Here is a 20,124-nt window from a genome sequence, read left to right as displayed (position 1 = left end):
AGAAGAAATTTTCACCGTACTTGTTAGGACAAGACGATCTCTTGCTCCAACAGTAGAGGTCCGACTATATCAATTCCCCCAATCGAAAATCTGCATAGCTGGTTGCTTAATTGGTGCACTTATTTTACTGACACTGTACACAAGTTTTCAAGTGATTTGTGATTTGATTAAAGTTTTTTGTTAATTAATTCAACCGACGCACTAGTGCACGCGATGCTATGCTTGGAAAGTCAACAGTATACAGCAAACCTGCCATGTGATCCGTGATTTTATTTGATCAAATTTCAAATAGTTAATTCAATGATACACTATTGCACATGATTATTATGATCAGAAGGTGCAGGGACTAACGTGGAGTGATAGAATTATTACTGGAATTATACATTTATTATAGCACTGACAAATTTTCTATACCTAACAGTAAGAATTCACACTCAATCTGTCAGTAGCTCAATTTTTACTGTTCAATCAATTTCAGAAGATATATAAAATCGTCCTAAGTCGTCCTCGTCATAGGTCAAATATAACTGTTTTATATACTTTTTACAACGCTCATAAACTGGAATAGTAGTTTAGCATCCTTCATATGATACTTTGTAGATCCAAAGAGGTAGTTGGTCGACAAAATACAGCAATGGGTTTTTGCAGCCTTGTCGCCCAAGACGGTGGCATCTTCGTCCTCACAATGGCCACTACCGACGGCCACCAGTACCTGAACGACGAAGCCATAACGGAGCTTGTCGACAAGCTCAGCACCGTCCGGAAGAACCCTGAGCTGAGAGGTCTAGTGACTACCTCTAAGATCGGCTCCTTCTGCGATGGCATCGACTACGACAATAATCCGGAGGAGCAGGCGGCGCACCTCGCGCAAGGCATGGCTGAGGTTATCCGGCTGCTGCTGGAGATGCCGGTGCCCACCGCGGCGGCCGTGGCCGGCAACGCGACGTCGCTGGGCCTCGCGCTGGCGCTGGCGCACGACCACTGTGTCGTGTGGGACTACGCGGTGGTGATGCTGCCCGAGGCGCAGCGCGGGCGCCCGCTGCCCGAGTACGCGTCGGCGCTGCTGCGCGACAAGGTGGCGCACGCGCGGCTGCGGAAGCTGCTCATGCTCAAGTCGCAACGGTGCACCGGCAAGGAGCTCGCCTCCACTTGGTATTCAGCGCACTGCGCTAACAGCGACAGAGCCGCGTTGGTGAACAGCGCTTGGGAAGTACTTGAAGGGGTCGAGGTCGGGAAAGGCACGGATTTTGCCAAAGCGAGGCAGATAATGTGGCCGGAGAGCTGCGCGGCCGTCGGCGTGGCGACTCTGCCGCCTCGGCCGCGGCCATCTCCTCAAGAACTACAGAGGTAAGTACTGCTCCGTAATCTTTATATTCTTTCAGTTAACTAAGGGCAACGATTTAATTTTGAGCCTTCTTACTGCCTCTTCTTCTTACTGACCTACAGAATCGTTCCCTGCCTCTTCTTCATTATTTATATTTATATATATATAAAAGAAGAAGAGGGAAATAAAATCATAAGAGCATATTTCGACAGGGAAATAAAATCGTAAAGGACAAGTGATTCTTAGATCATGGATTCAGGAGCACCATATTCTTAGATCATGCAGACAATTTTTTATTTATTTTCTTTGAAACAGCTCGTTTCTTAGTTAAGAACTGTACGGGACTTAGGCCTTTTTGTTTCAGCTTTGGATTGTGGTTTTCAGCTTTTACAATCTGAAGCTGAAAGAAACAGACAACTTTTGGTTATAGCTTTTTAAAATCTGCTGGTTGGATTGTGAGAATCTGAGAAGCTAGTTTTTCTCAGCTTTTGATAGATTGTGAAAGTCCATTTTAGTAAACTGTTCATCAAAATTTTTTAGAATCTACAATCTAAAAGCTTTTCACAATCCAACTTTTTATAATCCAGCTTTTCACAATCCAACTTTCATAAGCTGCTTTTCAGAATCTCAACTGTATGGGACTTAGGCCTGTTTGTTTCAGCTTTGGATTGTGGCTTTCAGCTTTTATAATCCGAAGCTGAAACAAACAGATAGCTTTTGGTTATAGCTTTTTAAAATTTGCTGGTTGGATTGTGAGAATCTGAGAAGCTGATTTTTCTCAGCTTTTGATAAATTGTGAAAGTCTATTTTACTAAATTATTCATCAAAATTTTTTAAATCTACAATTAAAAGCTTTTCACAATCCAACTTTTTATAATCCAGCTTTTCACAATTCAACTTTCATAAACTGCTTTTCAAAATCTCCAGCTGAAAGGTGGTGATCCAGTGGATTACATGGAGAAGGGATTCTAGAAGGCGAGATCCCAGATCGTGCCTAACTAGGATCTGATAGCACTCGTTGTGTCCATTAGAATGTTGAGTAGCGAATATTCCTACTATTGTTTACAACATGATGAATAAAAATGTTTAGCAGATCCTGAAAGTTGGTGTTTCCCATGCGTCATGATGTTTATATTTCCCATGCAAGCAGATTCAACATCAGTACAAGTAATATGCATTCCTTTAATTTGTAACAAACAGTGAGAAAGCAAAGCAGGATCCAGGAAAAATATTTGACAAGCAAAACAAGCCGGCGCTTCAAAGGTAACATATTACACAATACTGGTTTTGTTTATGTACAGGTTTGTTTTTTTTTTTATAATGGAGGTACAAGTTTCAACCTCTACACCAACAAGACGTTAAGATGTATAGGATGTACATAACAATTTTAAAAAAATAGACACTCAAATTCGTGTTAAGAGGACTCAAACTTAGATGACCTAAACGTACATCCACTGCCTCAACGAACTAAGCCAAGCTTAGTTCATATGTACAATTTTGCTTAGATAAGCATGTATGTTTCTAGCAAAAGGACTGCCTAACTAAATATGTATAAACTTGTTTAGGTAAGCATGGCTTGAACACTACATCTTCCAATCCTATGCCCACCTCACTTTCTTTAGATAAATTTTCACCAGAAAACGTGAAAACGGAGGGGTTTGTGTCCTTCAGATCAGAAATTACCTTTCTATTACAGTCAGGCAAATATTATTTGTTGATTTTTGTAATATCAGTTTTTTTGCTTGCAAATTCCAGTGATTCATTTCGTACATACAATTTCTTTCCTATGCAGGGGGAGCGGTAATGCAATATATACCCTATCTTCCGTCAATATCATCCCCATGCCTCTTACTTACCGATGCTTGAGAATAAATTCGATCTAACAACAACAATTAAACCTAATCTAGACAAAATAAACCACCGTGTTAACCCAGTCCAATCTTTCCTTCCCTACATCTCAGCTCAATGACAGATGGACCTAGCTCTCACCAAATTCTGATTTTATTTTTTTCGTTCTCTCGACACAAGGAAGAATAAACCTGTTTTCTCACTATTTTTTACGAGTGCCTAAACCGTCTCTCCTTGTACGAAAATTCCAACAATCCCCTGCAACAAAAAAATTAAATCTTAGTTTTGCTTCCGTCCAAAATGTACCCTCCTATGGCACTATTTAATACACCGGTAGTTCAACAATCTTAGTTTTTTTTTTCTAAGATACCTTCTGTTTGATTAGGGATGGAGAGTGCAGTAAGTCAATACGATATATATGACGAGCAGTTGCAGGATCAAAGTGCAGAAGTAAAATCTCTGCCACTAGAATTTTTGAAAGCCATAACATGCAATTTTTCCACTGAACGAGAAATTGGCAAGGGTGGGTATGGAGTGGTTTACAAGGTATTATATATGACAAATTAATTTTCTCTCCAATTTTCAAATATTAGCATAAACAGAACTAATTAATGAAAGTCTCATCTACATGCTATAAAAGGGTGTTCTCGGGAGTGGTCGTGTTATTGCTGTGAAGAAGCTTATTGGAAATGTACACTTGGATGATGCTGAGTTTATAGAGGAGGTCATTAATCTTGTGGGGATCAAGCACCAAAATGTAGTACAACTTGTAGGTTTCTGTGCTGAAACAAAGAAGGAATTATGGTCCATGGGCGGAAAGAATATTTTGGCTGACGTACCTACTCGGTTGCTCTGCTTCGAGTACCTATGCAAGGGAAGCCTTGATAAGTATATTTCCGGTAAGATTCTGAAAAATAGCACATATTTCATCTGTTTTTAATTCTGTTTTCTTATGTTTACTTGGTTGGAGCACTGAAATATAGTAGAAACTATACCACATTATCGATGGACCTATACCATCAGAGAACTGTTTCAAATCCATCTATACCATAACTCCATCAGAGCACTGAAACATACTCCCTCCGATTGCAAATGTATGTCGTTTTAGACTTATATACAAGCATTAAGAAAGTAGATCAAATGACCTTGTTACCCTTTATTTATTCTGTATTGAAAAAGATAACTCATTCATTTGTGAGAGTGATAGTATTTATTAAATAAGAGCAAAAAGAAAACAAAAGAGAAAAAAATGCATAGAAGTGTGAGAATAACTTATATTTAAATAATAGTTGAGGAGGCTAAAATGACCTACATTTATAATCAGACGGAGTAGTATAAACTGGATATCATTATTCCACCCACCCATGCAAAAAGTTCTCTTGTTATGGTACCACAAGTGTAATCACTAAAATCATTTCCATTTATTGATACATTTCGACAGATGAATCTTCGGGCCTCGACTGGAACTCGAGATACAAGATTATTAAGGGAATTTGTAGAGGTTTACATTTCCTTCATACGGAACACAAGATTGTTCATCGGGACCTGAAACCTGAAAATATATTGATGGATGCTGATATGGTGCCGAAAATTGCGGATTTTGGTTTGTCAAAGCTCTTGGGTGAACAAAAATCCCAAACTATGACTAAAACTAAGCCGGGATCACTGTAAACTAGCCTCATGCAACAACTCATTGTTTTTACTATCTTCATCAACTAATTATGCCTGCAGTGTCTCATACTTTCAAATTCTGTTGCAGTGGATATATGGCACCAGAATACCTAATGGAAGGCGTAATATCCCACGAGGCAGATATATTCAGTTTGGGTGTTATAATTATAGAGATACTCACTGGAGCAAAGAACTATCCCTATGGTTTCCAGAGAACCGAAACAGGATCTATCCAACAGTTTGCGGGCAAAGTAAGATCAGTAATTCTAGCTTTTGCATATCATTATTTCTAGCTCACTTATGCAAATGTGTAGGTGTGTGGAAGTTGGACGACCATATTTCAAGCAGAATCATCACTGGAAATTTATACCCAACAAGTGGAAAAATGCATCGACATAGCCCTAAAATGTGTGGACCCTATCAGAAAGAAAAGGCCTAATGCATCGGACATAATTGAAGCTCTTGATACTGCATAAAGAAGTTGAGGTGTTGAAAATGTCAAAGTTTCAATGCTGGACCAGGTATGATCTTTCAAGGCACCATACATGCACTCTCTCCAGACTTTATTTCATAAGAGTATGCGAAGAAATATACCTAATTATATTTTTATAATTCATTTATTTGTAATCTTAGTATCGTAATACAGGTGCTTTGTGAATTGTGTTATGTTTCTTTAACTTTCTCATTTACGGAAGCAAGTCAACGATTCTTGAGAAACCGAAATGAACAAAAATCTTAATATGATGAGGCTTGCTTTTATTCGATGAAGAAAAACACAGGCGGAAATTTTATAAAACTACCCTAAAATTAGAAAAAAAAAACATCGCATGACTACAGTTTTAAGAAGCAAATTTACAATGGTCATTATGTATCACTAATTGATTCAGCTACACTGTTACAGTATTGCGTACCAGAAAGTACTTTACAATGGTCATTATGTATCACAAAACTACACTATTAAGAATCAAATTTTGTAAAACTACACTGTTACAGTATTGCATATCAGAAACTACACTTTTAATATCTCTCCCTATCACAAAACTGCGCTTATAGTGGTTTCAGAACAGAAAACTATCCTTTTGTCAAATGGTACTTATGTAGTTTTGCGATATGGAATGATAATAAAAGTATAGTTTTCAATATGGAATGGCAATAAAATAGTTTTTTTTTCAAAATTGATTCACAATTGTAGTTTTATGATACAAAATGAGAATAGAAGTGTAGTTTTATTAAACTGATTCCTAGGAGTATGGTTTTATGATAGTTTTCACAATCGTAGTGTATTTTTGTGAAATTGCCCCCAAAACAATCATCTTTTCTTGTTACCATTTAATTAACCTACTACTCTTCCAAAATGAGTTCTAATGATACATAAGCATGATACTGGCAAGTGTGAAACTAAAGCCCATTAAGAGCAATTCGGGTAAGATGTCCATTTAGGCCTGGGCATTCAAGTTTCATCAGGTTCTTCGGTTCGGTTTCTGCGGTGAGTGAATATTTCGGTTTCCAAAAACTACAAACCGAAGCTGTTGAAAAAAAACATAGAAACTGCACATTTCGGTTTCGGTTTATTCGGTGCAGTTTTCAGTTTTCCACCGTAATTCATTTTAGATCGGTTTCGGTTTATTCGGTGCGGTTTTCGATTTTCCACCGTAATTCATTTTAGACCTTCATTCATAGACGATTTATCAAGCAACAAAACAATCTTGGATCAGTTTGCAAGGCTTTCATCATTGTCCCCCACCTACAACTCACGCAAAATGAAATAGCTTATTAGCATCAATGCATACAAGCAGCCGGTGATTCAAATCAAGGAAAGAAATGTAGCAAACAAATGGTGAAAATTGAGAGAAAACAGAAAAGAAAGAAAGAGAACTGAGAGAGGGTCATGGGCCACTCGGTTGCCGCCGCCATTGTACTGGCCAAAGTCGCCAACACCATGTCATGCCCACACCCGCGACATGCATTTCCTGTTGTTGATATGCCTTAGAGGCGATCGCGTATGCAGAATGAATCTGCGAATGGGATTTAATATGATTGAATGTCCATTAGAGTTTAGAGTTATGATAGGCTTTAATGTGATTAAATGCCTATTAATGTACTCTATATAAGAAGAGGCAGGAGACATAGGTGCATGAGTTGATTTCACCATCAAAACCCTGGCCACCACCTCTTCCCAAACTCCCTGCGAAACCCTAGTCAGGCTTGCAGTGCTAGCACACTGGCGTACGGTGTTCCATCCCTGTACGTGTGGATATTGTAGAGGCGTTGCTGCAACTGCAGCGTTGATCTCTTCGGCATGAAGATCACGGTGCTCATCGTGCTCTCTGATCACGGCATTGTCCGTGCTCTATCGTCAAGAAGCGCGATGCACCCGCTTGGGGGTGCTCGAGGAGTGCGAGTACCTGATCGATAAGGTGGTCGACGAGATCAACTACTTCCTCTTTGTGGTTAAGGACATGGTTGAGGTTTTCCCTTTGTGGTCGCAAATCGTGGCAACGCTGCTCAGAGCTGATGGAGGAGCATGACTACCTACTCAGAGCTTGTCGAGGACCGTGACCACCTGCGTGGGGCTGGTTGCGGATATGATCGAAGAGCTGGTCGAGGAACACGCTTCGCTGCTCAGAGGTGGTCGAGGAACACGCGATGCTGCTCAAAGCTGGTCGAGGACACGCACGACGTTAAATCGTCTACTCCAACTCTTCTTTTGCTGCACTATGTATCAAATGGTAACGATCTGTGATCTCGCAAGGTTTCCTGAGTGAATACAGTAGAGAATTTTTGTTTTAGGCTAGCGCAGCCTACTCATTCCCCAACATCGCCGCCGCCGACGTGAGCGCTGGTGTGCGATTGGCCACTTGCTGGGGTTAGCCTGTTAGGTGAGGGCGTGAGGGCCTGAGGGGTGAGGAAGTTTGTAGCTTATGGAGTTGATGGGCTATGGGATGGGTTGTGCCATGGGTCACTTGCTGGGCCGGCGTTGCAGTGGTCTTTTAGGTGGGTGCAGAATGCATCGATTGCCTTGGTGGTTTGGCTTTCGCAACATGGAAAAAGCACTGGTCACTGCAAACCGAACAATATGGAAATAGCAACCGCGCCGAACACCAAACACCGAAAAAACAGCAAAAATCGGTGAATCGACTTCGGTTCCGTGCGGTGAATCGATTGGACTGTATTTTTGCACAGCCCTAATTGTATTCAAATAGGGCCTCAATACAAGAATGACGGTGCACTCATTATAAAAACCGAAAGTGTAACAAGGTAAGCGGAAGCTTGGTACTACAGTTTATTATTCTATTCTTAGAGCCAATATCCAGTCATGGTGTCATTATCGTAGTACAATAAAATGATGTCAAGATAGACCTATAAGATTATGTTTGGAAGAGTTGTTAAGATAAAAACAGAGGATAGTTAGGCAGCATCGACTGTTCGAAGAGGGAAGGTACTATCGATTAGAAAGATTTAGAGCATTAGACTGATTTATCTTGCTTTATTGGTTCGATTACATGACTTAATGGAAAATCTCTGATAGAATCCAACTCTATCTCGTAGCCGATTTTATCTCTAATTAATAGCAAATCTATTCTTACCTTTTAAATGACTCCTAATGTATTTGATCTAATCTTATATCTCTATCCTATATAATCTTCACAAATATTAATAAAACATAGATTAGGCGCGATGCTACAGCAACATGTGCTACAGTACCATATATGAACAGTAGCTCCTGCATCTAACAAGCTCCCACTCCAATAATTGTTGGAACTAGATTTCTCTATCTCTAATAATTTTCTAAGCTAGAGCTGGAAATATATGTTTGGATAAGTTGTCTTATTCCTATTTAGACTAAAAATAGAGGTTTAAACTATATTTGTTTAGTCCATAAACTCTATATTCTACAAGGATCCATAAATTAAAGCTCTCGTCAACATACCCTAAGAATGAGTTAATTAAGAAAATATCTCATAATTCGCTGCTCCTTCACTACGGATTAATAGGCAGGGGCATCTAGTACACTTGCGTCAGTTGGGAGCCCAACCAGCATCTACTCGCACATAGCTTGCTGGCTTGATGACTTGCTCGAGCCGCACATGCTGTTGCGGGCACGCACATACTCATGCCGCAAATAAGATCATGTGGCTAGTGTCTTGACGGGTTTAGAAAATAACCAATCTCATCTATATGAGAAGCTAAAGAATCAATTCTAATATATAGTGATTTTATAAAATAATATCATTATACTTCCTTATTTATTCATCATCAAACATCTTACAAAAGTAATCTTTAAGGCTCAAGATACAAATAAAACTACAATGAAACTACATGGACTCTAATTCTTCATGATGACTCTATAGTCAAACTGACATAAAAGGTAACTTAGAACGATTCATCTTTAGTGAATTCTCCAACTGAACATTTGGTGATAGCAAGAGTAAGAACATATCGTACTTTATAATTTATGAGAAAATAATATGCATATAAAAGCTTGACAACAATATGATAACATAACTTATTTCATAAAATAGCATTTAGTCTAAAACAATTTAAAAGCAAGTAATAATTAAATGAACAAAAATAAGTAAGCACCCACCTCAAGATTCCAATTATCTTAACTTCACCAACCTTCCAACACATCAACCATGGTTCCGACCACCAAGGTTAAACAATACCTCAATCATAATTCTCACCGCTATGATTGAATAAACCAAGAAAACCATTAAGTTCTAATCATATGAGGTTTTTCTTGCCACTAGTAACCGTGAGTATAACTGATTAACCAGTTTTACACTTTACCCACAAGTCATGATTATCCATTGTATCCGTGCCAATCAAACACTCACACTACTAAAAAAGGTAATCCGTACCCCCTCATTCACTATCGGTTCTTAAGAAAACCGGCAGTGATAATAAAATACTGCCCATCTTCAAAAATTCATAACTTTTTTATATGGAGCCAGATGGAGACAAATTTTATATGAAAATTGTATCCCTCAACAAGATCTACAATTTTGTGTTGATAAAATTTTTTATTTCAAGCCTTATAGATATCCAAATAATTGTCTAAAAACTATCAAAGGAAAAACCACGCACTTGACCACAAAGTAAATTGCTAGATTTGGTGTAACACAAGTAGGAATGATTTAAAAAGTCATATACAAGGCCAAAAAGTTCAAAACTACAACTTTAAAGATTTTTATCGTGAGTTTGGTAACTCGGATTGATAAAACTTCTATACAGCACTGACTTTCAGATGGTCGATGGTCTTCTGAGCCATTTTTTGGGTCACGAAAGGTACCAATGTAAGCACTGGTATTTTTTTCTCGTAACCCTAAAAGTACATCCTTTCATTCCATACAACCAATGGTCTACAGAACACTGAGAGTATAGCAAATTAATCTGCTAGGCTCATCCCATACCAGACTTGTAATTGTATTGTTAACTCAGAAAAATCACTCCACGAACCAGTTCTTAGATTTGAGCAAGACCACAACAAACCCAACTGTACAACATATATCAGTCTCATCCAACCACTTGCTTAAATTCTAATTTCATATTGCTGCAAAAGTTATATCAACTTTTATCATAGTTACAAAAAACTATTATCATGATCACCATCCCAAAGCAAGGTTAAGCATAACCTACCCTTCCCCAACCAAAATCATAACCATTGCGACAAGGATGATAAAAAAACTAGAGTATAGCCTAACTCTTGGGATTCCCAAAAACATTACTAGCATGAATGTTTGTAAAACAAAATATTTTAAAAATTAGGATCAATATGTTTTAAAACACAACTTACCTTCATTATACTCAATTAAATTTTCGAAGTCTTGGTCTTAAAGTCCTTCTAGCTCCTTCAGAATATTGGCTTCTACTCGCGAACGAAATCAAAAAGGAAACACATAAATACCAAGATAAAAAAAACCAAATAGAAAACAACAATCATCATCACACACAAGATCACTTTTTCTGAACATTCTGGCGAAAGAACAAGTCAAATCATATATATCATTAACAAGTTACGGTTTTCAAAAAATCAAAACCAGACAAAAAGAATAACTATATATGGATTATATTATTATGATTTCTTGTACAATTTTTCAAAACAATCTATGATTTTCTATGATATTTTAGAATTTCTTTGAATTTATTTGAATTATAAACTATATAAAACATTAAATATGATTAAATAAAAATTTTAAAACATCACTAAACATTATTAAAACTATTTTGAATTTATATCTATTTCCCATAATTATTTTACTAAAGAAAAACATTATTTAAAGTATTAACAGAAATAAATCAATTATTAAAACCTATATGTTGTGTTATTATCAGTATACATGACGTCATCATAGCCTAAAAACAATTAAAAAGAACAAGAAACACTGACTGACTGCTGCCTTGGCATCTATATCCGATCGGATGGCTCAGACCTAAAATCGCGAAGTGGTATCTATCGATATCCAATCTCGGCCATCTAGAACAAATCGAACAACGAGGACTTACCCCTCTCAGCTCCGATGCAAAGGACGGCGGTGCACCTCTCTCCCACGGTAGCGCGCGGCCGGAGCTCGTAAAAAACCGAGCTACGGTCCTAATCCATGGACGACGGGCGGCGGAAGATGATCCTCAGGTCCTGGCGAGTCCGTTTGTTCTACGTGTGGGCGATGACAGGCTGCGTAGAGGGCTGGCTGTGGCAAGGTGTGATGGCAACTTTTGGAGCTCGGTGTAGCCGAGGTTCTACAGCCAAACTCGAGAGCAGGAGGTGGGGAAAATGATCAGGATGCCTGGGAGAGGTCCTCGACCTCAAATTTGTACCCAGGACTGCTTGAAGAGTCCAATTCAATTCGGAGTAAGGGTTTCCAGAGACGGGTCGAACTCAAACTCGAACCTTCGCATTTAAACCGTCTTTCCTTGAGGATAGGACGGCAATCGGACACATAGTCCATGGCGATCACGTTAGTTGGTTTCTCAGTCCTTTCTTTCCTTGGCTTCTTGTCAGATTTGATTGGGAGTCCTTCTTTGTCTCGAATGATGAACATGAGAGAGAGAGACAGGTAGAGGGGATCGCAAGAGGAAGGAGACGACGCACGCGCGGGATTGGGCCGGAATCGTCGCCTCGGCCCAGGAAGGTAGGGCGCGTTGGGAGGGAGATAAAGAGGAGAGGGAGGCTGGCTGGGCCGCTCGAGCCAGTAGGCCGAACGGGAAGGGGAGATGAGCTTCGGATTGGGTCGGCCTTAGAGCATTTATCACATTCCCTTTTCCTTTTCTATTTATTTTCTTTTTATTTCTATGTACCTTCCTTTGTAATTCTACATACATACATATACCATGTATATACTTATATGAACATACAAAAAATATATGTGTACAACATATATATATATATATATATATGTGAATATATACTATGCTTTATTTAGCTTGAAGATTTTATTTCCTTTATAAAAATAAGTTTGATTTATTTTCTCTGGATCAGGAATTGGGCTGTTACAGTTTTGCAATATTTTTTCTATGAAAATTCCAAGTTAAAAAGTCACAAAAAATTGTTGAATTTTTAAATGTACAAGTTGAAAAGATAAATTTTCAAAATTTTAGTTGAATCTTCAAAAATTGAAGGAAACGTTCAAACATTAGAGTTTAAAGCTAAAAATTCTGAATTGAAAGTCCAATTTTTTGAGTTAATTTTAAAAAATATACTATTTTTAGAATCTAGTTTAAATCATAAGTTCAAAATTCACCTTAAATTTTAAGTAAATTTAATTTAAATTCAAAATTCAGAGTTGACTTTTAAATATGGGATGAAGTAGTGTCAACACCAAAATTTGGAACAATTGTTGTACATGTTCAGTGTGAACAAAAGATGAAAAAACATTCTCTAGCTCTTAGCATAATAATCCATGTAGATAGTATAATATATAATATCATTTTTGTATTCACTTGAGCCTATTATTTCCTTAAATGTTAATATTGTAAGTTCCTTCACTAGTTATTGTATTTGTTGTTAATGTGATTTTGTTCACAGGTTATTGACGTGTATCAGTAGAAGAAAATAAAGAAAGCGTTGAGAAAATGGGAAAATAAGGAAATGTTGACAGTGAAGTAAATTAGTGGTCGTTCTTCTTAAAAACTTGTTCTTCTTAAAGTCATCAAAATTTACAATTAATTGGGGTACTGACCTGCTATACAGTAAGCATTCACTACTTAAGGAAGCAGTGAATACTTTCGATTCATTGAGAAAGTATATTTGCATTGTTGAGTTTTCATATATACTTAGAAAAGTATGCACTACGTATCTTATTTGTTTTAATTAGTTGTCAGCAACAGCATGGTTCAATCCACTACGTGAAAAACAGACGAAGAGAACACTACATAAGTAACGGATCGTAATATGATCCGTCACTTATGATAAAATTGGCGGGTCGTAGTTGTGGCCCTACTGTAACACCCCAGACACCGTGAAAGCCTAGAATGTTACTACAAACTACTCCACTTGACTTGCCAAAATTATAAAATTTCGGCAGCACCTCCTCTAAAACAAGATAAAGCGGAAGCAACAACATAGATATAGCGTGCATAAATAAAACCGCACACTAACACATAAGTATCCTAGCAAAACCAATGCATTAAGGCATTAAATTTTTGACCTCCAACAAAGCAAACTAAAACAAGTTTACCAACGCTAAGCAACACTAAGAGCTAACAACTCCAACACTTGCATTATTATTACAACACCACTACTGCATTAATATGTGTGATTATAACATGTAGAAGTGCTGCTACTCCCATCCCGTCCAAGCAAGCAAGCATCAAGCACTTGGAAAGGTTATTAAGAGGAGTGAAATATAAAATCTAAGCAAGCAAACTGCTTTAACAAGCTATTTAAACTACAAATTCATTAGACATCGATTTAAAAGAGAGTAACAATAGCATAAAAATAAACCAAGTTAGACATCCAAGATTATCATAAACCTCATCTAAAAAGATTAAACCACATCCTCATATCTTCTGGAGAGGCATTCGCTTCTCAACATCCACTTCAATAATAGGAAATAATTCAATTAAGTATTGCAAAATACAAATGCATGTACACTGCCTTTACACCCAACAAGGTGTAAAGCTGCACCGTACCCCTCCTCGGGTAACGTACGGTGCGTACCAGTACAAGTCGCGGCCAGCAAACGGCGACATATTAGTTCATATGAGGTGCAATGCAAATGAATGCATATGAAACTGTAAATACCACATCACCTCATAGCCTTCATCAACCACGTATACCACAATAATAACAATCTTCATGGATATGAGAGCATAAGGCAGCATAACCATATATAAACAAGTAATCGTGCCTCACCTCATCAAAACATCAATTAATCAGTTCATATTAAATGGATCATGGTTCTGAACATATAATTTAGGTGGAGGTAGAATGAATAGCAAGTTAAAGCTAGAAGCAAAGCAACCTCTACGTTTACTTGCCTTTTTTTTCGATACAACCGACAACCTTCAAACACGATAAGGAGCACAACCACCTGATTATGAACCACACATCAGCAAAACATTCATACAAGCATGCACATACAATAGGAAACACGATCCTAACACCCCAACCCGTCGCTCAAAAGAGAACCACAAAAACAGCATATACATCCTTCTACTGATAAAGCAGTAGGGCTTCACATTTTCATATCTTTTTTTCTGCAACTGATATCATAGCAAAAAAAAACATACTTATGGCAACTACACAACACTGGCTAAATCTTTCGTGGAAAAACCATATTTTTATCAGGTCAATATGAGCCTCTAATCTGCTATTGAAAACAGCATTGAAAACTGTCCCAAAAAGTCTGATAGAAACCTTCACATTTTTCCCGTAATTAATACACAAATCCAAAAATTCTACAAATTTCACAGAAGATATAAAACTCCATTGTCTACCACTTTCTAGTTATAGCTTTTTGTATTTGAAGCACCTAAAGTGGCCAAAACATGCTCTAAACATGACTGGACTTTCTGACGATGAAACAATAGCAGCAACGTTTAAGAAGCCATAACTGGAGTTCTACTCATCCTATGATAACGTTCTCTACGCCGTTGGAAAGATATGAAAAACTCTACAACCTTTCTTCAGATCAAATCCTAAAAATATTCCAATATGATGGCAAAAAAACTGGTTTGATCTACTACTGTGCAGATTCTTGACAGAGAAAATCAGTCAAGTTGAAACGATGATATATCTCAAACTACAGATGCTATGAGGGTAATCTTGGTGCCAAAAGAAAGCTATTGAAGTCTCCTACAACTTTTTCCATGGTGGCAAAATTTATTTCAGAAGCTAACATGCCCAAAAATGATGTTGAACAGGGACTGCACAAAACTGACGGTTTTCAGAACGAGGAGGAAACAGATTTCGACCAAACCTCAACCTAAGCCCCCTCTAAACTCGAGATCTAAACCACAAAAATCAACCCAAAAGGAGGGGATTATGGTGGAGAATCCTCACCTAGGGCAACCACGAGCAACTTGACAAGAGCTCAGGATTTTCCTCTTTCTTCTCCTCCTTCTCCTTCCCTTCTTCCCTTCTCCCTTTCTCCTCCTCCCTTGCTGCTGCACAGACCAGCAGCTCCACAATCCACAAGATGCAGATGAGAGGGGATGGGGAGGAGCTCAGCACAAGGAAAATAGGAGAGGAATTCCTACCTAGGTGAGAGGGGCACCGGCCCCCTTCTTCCTCCTCCTGATCTCCTCCCCCTTCTTTCTTCTTTTCCCCTCTCTTTCTTCCTTCTACGTGCAGTATAGAAAAAGGTAGGGTGGCTGCTGCTGTGGGGAGGGAGAGAGCAGGACTCTAGGGTTAAGAAGAAAAGGATGGTCTCTGTTTTTTTTTTCTCTTTGAATCTCAAGCGTCCAATTCGCAGCTTCATATTCCGAAGTCCGAAGATAACATGTGAGTAGTCAAACGGAATCATTTCGACGAGCCCTATGCATCCGTGGTCTCCGATCGTCCATCCGAGTGACGGGTCAAAAGGTCAACGTTTTGCATCTTCTTTAAAATGTTCGATCAACACTTATTTATATGATTTTTGGGGCATTACATTCTCCCCTCCTTCAAAAGAATTCGACCCCGAATTCTACCATTCCATAACAACAAAACTTAGACCATAAAGTAGAACTCACCAGCTTCGAAGAGCTCTGGGTACTTCTTGCGCATTTGTTCCTCAAGTTCCCAAGTCGCTTCGCGTTCCGACTGATTAGTCCATAGGACCTTCATATATTTGATCATCCTCCTCCTCATGACTCGTTCCGATGAGTCCAAAATACGCATTGGGCGACACTCCACAGCCAGATCCTGCTCCACTGTTATAGGCTCGAGATCAATCTTATGCTCTGGATCCCGCAGATACTTCCTCAACATGGATACATGGAAGACATTATGCACACCACTCATAGAATCCGGTAACTGTAGGCGATAAGCCAAACTGAAAACTCGAGCTGTGATAGCAAAAGGCCCAATGTACCTCGGGCTAAGCTTCCATGTAGTGCCAAACCGAACAACACCCTTTGTGGGTGATACTTTGAGGAGAACCTGGTCACCCACTGCAAACTCCAGCTCACGTCTCCTCACATCTGCATAACTCTTCTGTCGGCTATGAGCGGCCAACATGTTCTGCCATATCTCCCGTACTTTCTCGGCGGTTTGCTGAACAACCTCGGGACCAAGCAAAGCCCTCTCACCAGATGAATCCCAACATAGGGGAGAAACACACTTCCTACCATACAAAGCCTCATATGGAGCCATCTCAATGCTAGCATGATAACTGTTATTATAGGCAAACTCCACTAAGGTAAGGTGATCCTCCCAACTGCCCTTCCAAGAAAGGACACAAGCGCGCAGCATATCCTCCAAAGTCTGAATAGTCCGCTTCGACTGCTCATCTGTCTGAGGATGGAAAGCGGTACTCAAAGAAAGCTTAGTGCCCATAGCACTCTGAAGACTTTGCCAAAACTTCGACACAAACTTGGCGTCTCGATCTGACACAATCGACTTAGGCACACTATGCAATCTCACCACTTCCTTGATATATAAGGGAACCAAATCCTGAGCTGAACTCGTCGTCTTCAGAGGAATGAAATGCGCAGACTTAGTGAGCCTGTCCACTGCAACCCATATGGCATCCCGCCCACGAGGCGATCGAGGTAAACCAACCACAAAGTCCATAGTGATATGCTCCCATTTTCACTCAGGAACCTCCAGAGACTGAAGCAACCCCGCAGGCCTCTTATGCTCGGCCTTTACTTGTTGACATACACCACAAGCTGCCACATACTTGACAATATCCACTCTCATCCTCTTCCACCAAAAACTTTGCTTAAGATCTCTATACATTTTAGTCTCACCAGGATGAACTGTATATGGAGTCCGATGAGCCTCTCTCAAGATATCTGTCTTCACCTTTGACTTCTGGGGCACACAGAGACATCCCCTGAAACGGACAACACCCTACTCATCAATACTGAACTCTCTAGGCCTGCCCTCTACAATCCTCTTACGAACCTCCTGTAGCAAACAATCATGCTGTTGAGCCTCCTGCACACGGTCAAGAATAGAGGATTGAATGAGCATCTGAGTCTCCTCACGAGCAGTCCCTATCAAACAAAAGGATACGCCCATACGATCCAAGTCTGCAACCAAAGGCATAGCGGCCTTAGGAACGCCTGTCCTGCTAAGAGCATCAACCACCACATTTGCTTTTCCCGGATGATAATGAATCGTCAGATCATAGTCCTTAATCAACTCTAGCCATCTCCGCTGCCTCAAATTTAGCTCCTTCTGAGTAAAGATGTACTTAATACTCTTATGATCAGTAAAGATATCACATGACTCACCATAGAGATAATGTCTCCATATCTTCAATGCAAAAACCACCACAATCAACTCTAGGTCATGTGTGGGATAATTCCGTTCATGTTTCTTCAACTACCTGGAGGCATAAGCGATTACCTTGCCATCCTGCATAAGCACACAACCAAGTCCAATACACACTGGCAGTTCGGTGATGAGCATAACTGAACACCAGAGCATTACTGGAGTATTTTTCAGAGGGGCTCCAGAGTGAGAAGGAGGGTATACACCAAATGGTTCGGTGTTTGTACTGATGTGAGTGTTAGACCATCCGGTGTTCACATTTTTGTTGCAACTTGTTATTTCTGCAGCGATTTCAATGTGGGCTAACTGCAGGTGGTGTTTATGTTGTTGGAGATACATGTTTACTTGCCTCATGATGTGTAGGTAATGGATACGACTTGGCAGTTGACGGCGGGAAGATCGAGGCCAAACGGGGTGCTTGGTGTCAGACGATTGAGGAGGTCAGGTGGAGTCAAAGGTGATCCTAGTTGTGCATATGGAGATCAAGCAAAGCATGGATGGAATGATGAAGATGGTGTGTTGACAAAATCAAGCGAAGGGGATGCCGGTGCAAGTGACAAGGCAGCTCGAGCGATCGGGAGCGAGAGATACTTATCAACAATCAAGATCGCAAGACGGAGTACATGTGTCGACATCGGAATACTTGCTTGAGGTCAAAGCAAGTGGCTATGAGTCATGCTTTAAGAAGCGTACGAGACAGTTTCACAGTTTGATCTCAAAACCATAGAACGATGGAGTGCACATGGCATCGCTGCGAAGCTAGCATCAAGGCAAAGCTAAGTCATGAAGGTGTCATGACCGTTCGATGAACGGAGTAAAATATGGACCAAAATACCCCTATGGTAGGTAGAAGGTCATTGTAAATGATGGGTATTTTTGGAACAAAGAAGCTTAAGGGCTAATACCTCCCTAGGCTTATAAATAGAGAGGTAGGGTTGTAGGGATTAGAGGAGCCAGCTACATATGCTTGAGAGATAGGGTTTAGAGGAGAGGAAAGGATATGCTTAGCCTTTATAATATGTTAGAGTTTTTGTGAGAAGAAAATACTTTTTAATCTGCCTAAAATAGGGCTAACCTCTTGTTGAAATCAAGTGCGAGTTTCTTCCCGTGTTTGAGTTCATCTCCTTACAATTTCCTTCTATTTGCTCTGTATTTTGTTACAAGTTTTTCCTTTTGGATGCGATTTTCGTTTTGATTTTTGGGTTGTAATTTCTGCTCCTTGTGAAGTCATTCTCCTTACTCTTAGAGGCATAATATTCGCACACCTATGTGTACAAATGAGTATTGAATTCTCTTGCCTCTATTCAATCAACTTGGGGGCTTTTCTTCTTTATGCAGCTTGTATTGCTTCAAAGTTGCAAACTTTTATGCACAAAGACACATGCAATGTTATTGAATGGAACCTATGAGTCATATATCATCGTGAAGTCATGTTGCCTTTGAACTTCCCTTCATAAATAGTCCCTCTAGTGTTTTTGCTTCTGCTGAGGTTTTGAGGTGTGTTGGGTGATCAAATAGCAGAAGGCCATTAGTTTCGAAAAAATTTGTTGAGGCACCTATTCACCCCCTAGTCATCAATCTTGATCCTACATAATAAAAAAAGTAAAATATATTGGTTGTCTTTAAACTTATCATAGAGTGTCATTTAGGTCTATTAACTTTGAAATTGTAGATTTAGATTTTTAAACTTGATAAACATGTCATCCAGGTCCAAAATGTCTTAAATACTCCTCTTGTTGCTAATGTGGTGTGCCAGCATGGAGATTTCTTATTGAGAAGTCAAAATTGAAGAATAGAAGAAATAAAACCCCAATCGGAAGTGATTTTTTTGTCTTCTTTTATTTGACTTGTCATCATAGTTGTTATGGCAGCGTGGTGAGACATGGCGACCCTCCACCTTCACAACTTTATAGCGCCTATGGCACGTGATGTGGCGATGCTATAAACACACCAATGTGGTGAATACATAAATTATAGTCTAGGGTATTAGAAAATTATATTAGAAAATGGTAATATAAATGTGGCTTAAAAGTTATAGTCTAGAGATATTAGGGAATCAAAATAGCAGTGCAAATGTAGCACAAAAGACAGAACTCTCTCATCTCTCGAATGTCACAAATGCAAACTCATCGAGATTGTTAAAAGCATTCATGTTCTCCGCAGCATCTTCAACAGCAACCAATGGTTGGTCACCAAACTCATCAACATCAACATCATCCACAAATGATGTCTTCTTCCTCTTCCTCATTTTATTCAACCACTCTTGCTTCTTCAACCACTCTTAATGTATGTCTTGTACGACGAGCGTAGGTCGTAGGAATGTTAGGACCTCGAAGCTCACGTGATACACCAATTG

The 20,124-nt window shown here is 39.3% G+C and overlaps 2 protein-coding genes across 3 annotated transcripts; both read left to right on the top strand.

The window, feature by feature from the left end:
- Positions 1–584: 584 nt before the first annotated feature.
- LOC133923402 (enoyl-CoA delta isomerase 2, peroxisomal-like) lies at positions 585–3,248 on the top strand. Its single transcript, XM_062368714.1, has 3 exons — positions 585–1,347; positions 2,525–2,587; positions 3,117–3,248. The coding sequence occupies exons 1-3, from the start codon at positions 587–589 to the stop codon at positions 3,205–3,207; spliced, it is 915 nt and encodes a 304-aa protein (XP_062224698.1). The 5' UTR covers positions 585–586; the 3' UTR covers positions 3,208–3,248.
- A 246-nt stretch (positions 3,249–3,494) lies between these two features.
- On the top strand, positions 3,495–13,066 carry LOC133923403 (cysteine-rich receptor-like protein kinase 29). Of its 2 annotated transcripts, XR_009910608.1 has the most exons (5): positions 3,495–3,718; positions 3,813–4,071; positions 4,614–4,839; positions 4,932–5,364; positions 12,870–13,066. XR_009910608.1 is itself a non-coding variant. In XM_062368715.1 (4 exons), exons 1-4 carry the CDS (start codon positions 3,560–3,562, stop codon positions 5,134–5,136), a joined length of 849 nt encoding a protein of 282 aa, XP_062224699.1. In that variant the 5' UTR covers positions 3,495–3,559; the 3' UTR covers positions 5,137–5,549. The 2 variants fall into 2 exon arrangements, 1 of the variants encoding a protein (XP_062224699.1); XM_062368715.1 differs by lacking the exon at positions 12,870–13,066 and having other exon boundaries at positions 4,932–5,549.
- The last annotated feature ends 7,058 nt before the right edge of the window (positions 13,067–20,124 follow it).

The sequence above is a fragment of the Phragmites australis genome, chromosome 7 (assembly GCF_958298935.1).
Source record: "Phragmites australis chromosome 7, lpPhrAust1.1, whole genome shotgun sequence".
NCBI lineage: Eukaryota > Viridiplantae > Streptophyta > Magnoliopsida > Poales > Poaceae > Phragmites > Phragmites australis.
The sequence above is the reverse complement of the archived record's forward strand: the minus strand, read 5'-3'. Positions and strand labels throughout refer to the sequence as shown.

Excerpts from the sequence above, each read along its gene's own strand:
- LOC133923402 (XM_062368714.1), top strand. The coding sequence starts at position 587 with ATGATACTTTGTAGATCCAAAGAGGTAGTTGGTCGACAAAATACAGCA. Across the intron at positions 1,348-2,524 it reads TCTCCTCAAGAACTACAGAG|TGAGAAAGCAAAGCAGGATC; the intron begins GTAAGTACTGCT and ends TGTAACAAACAG. Across the intron at positions 2,588-3,116 it reads AACAAGCCGGCGCTTCAAAG|GGGGAGCGGTAATGCAATAT; the intron begins GTAACATATTAC and ends TTTCCTATGCAG.
- LOC133923403 (XM_062368715.1), top strand. The coding sequence starts at position 3,560 with ATGGAGAGTGCAGTAAGTCAATACGATATATATGACGAGCAGTTGCAG. Across the intron at positions 4,072-4,613 it reads CCTTGATAAGTATATTTCCG|ATGAATCTTCGGGCCTCGAC; the intron begins GTAAGATTCTGA and ends ACATTTCGACAG. Across the intron at positions 4,840-4,931 it reads AAAACTAAGCCGGGATCACT|TGGATATATGGCACCAGAAT; the intron begins GTAAACTAGCCT and ends ATTCTGTTGCAG.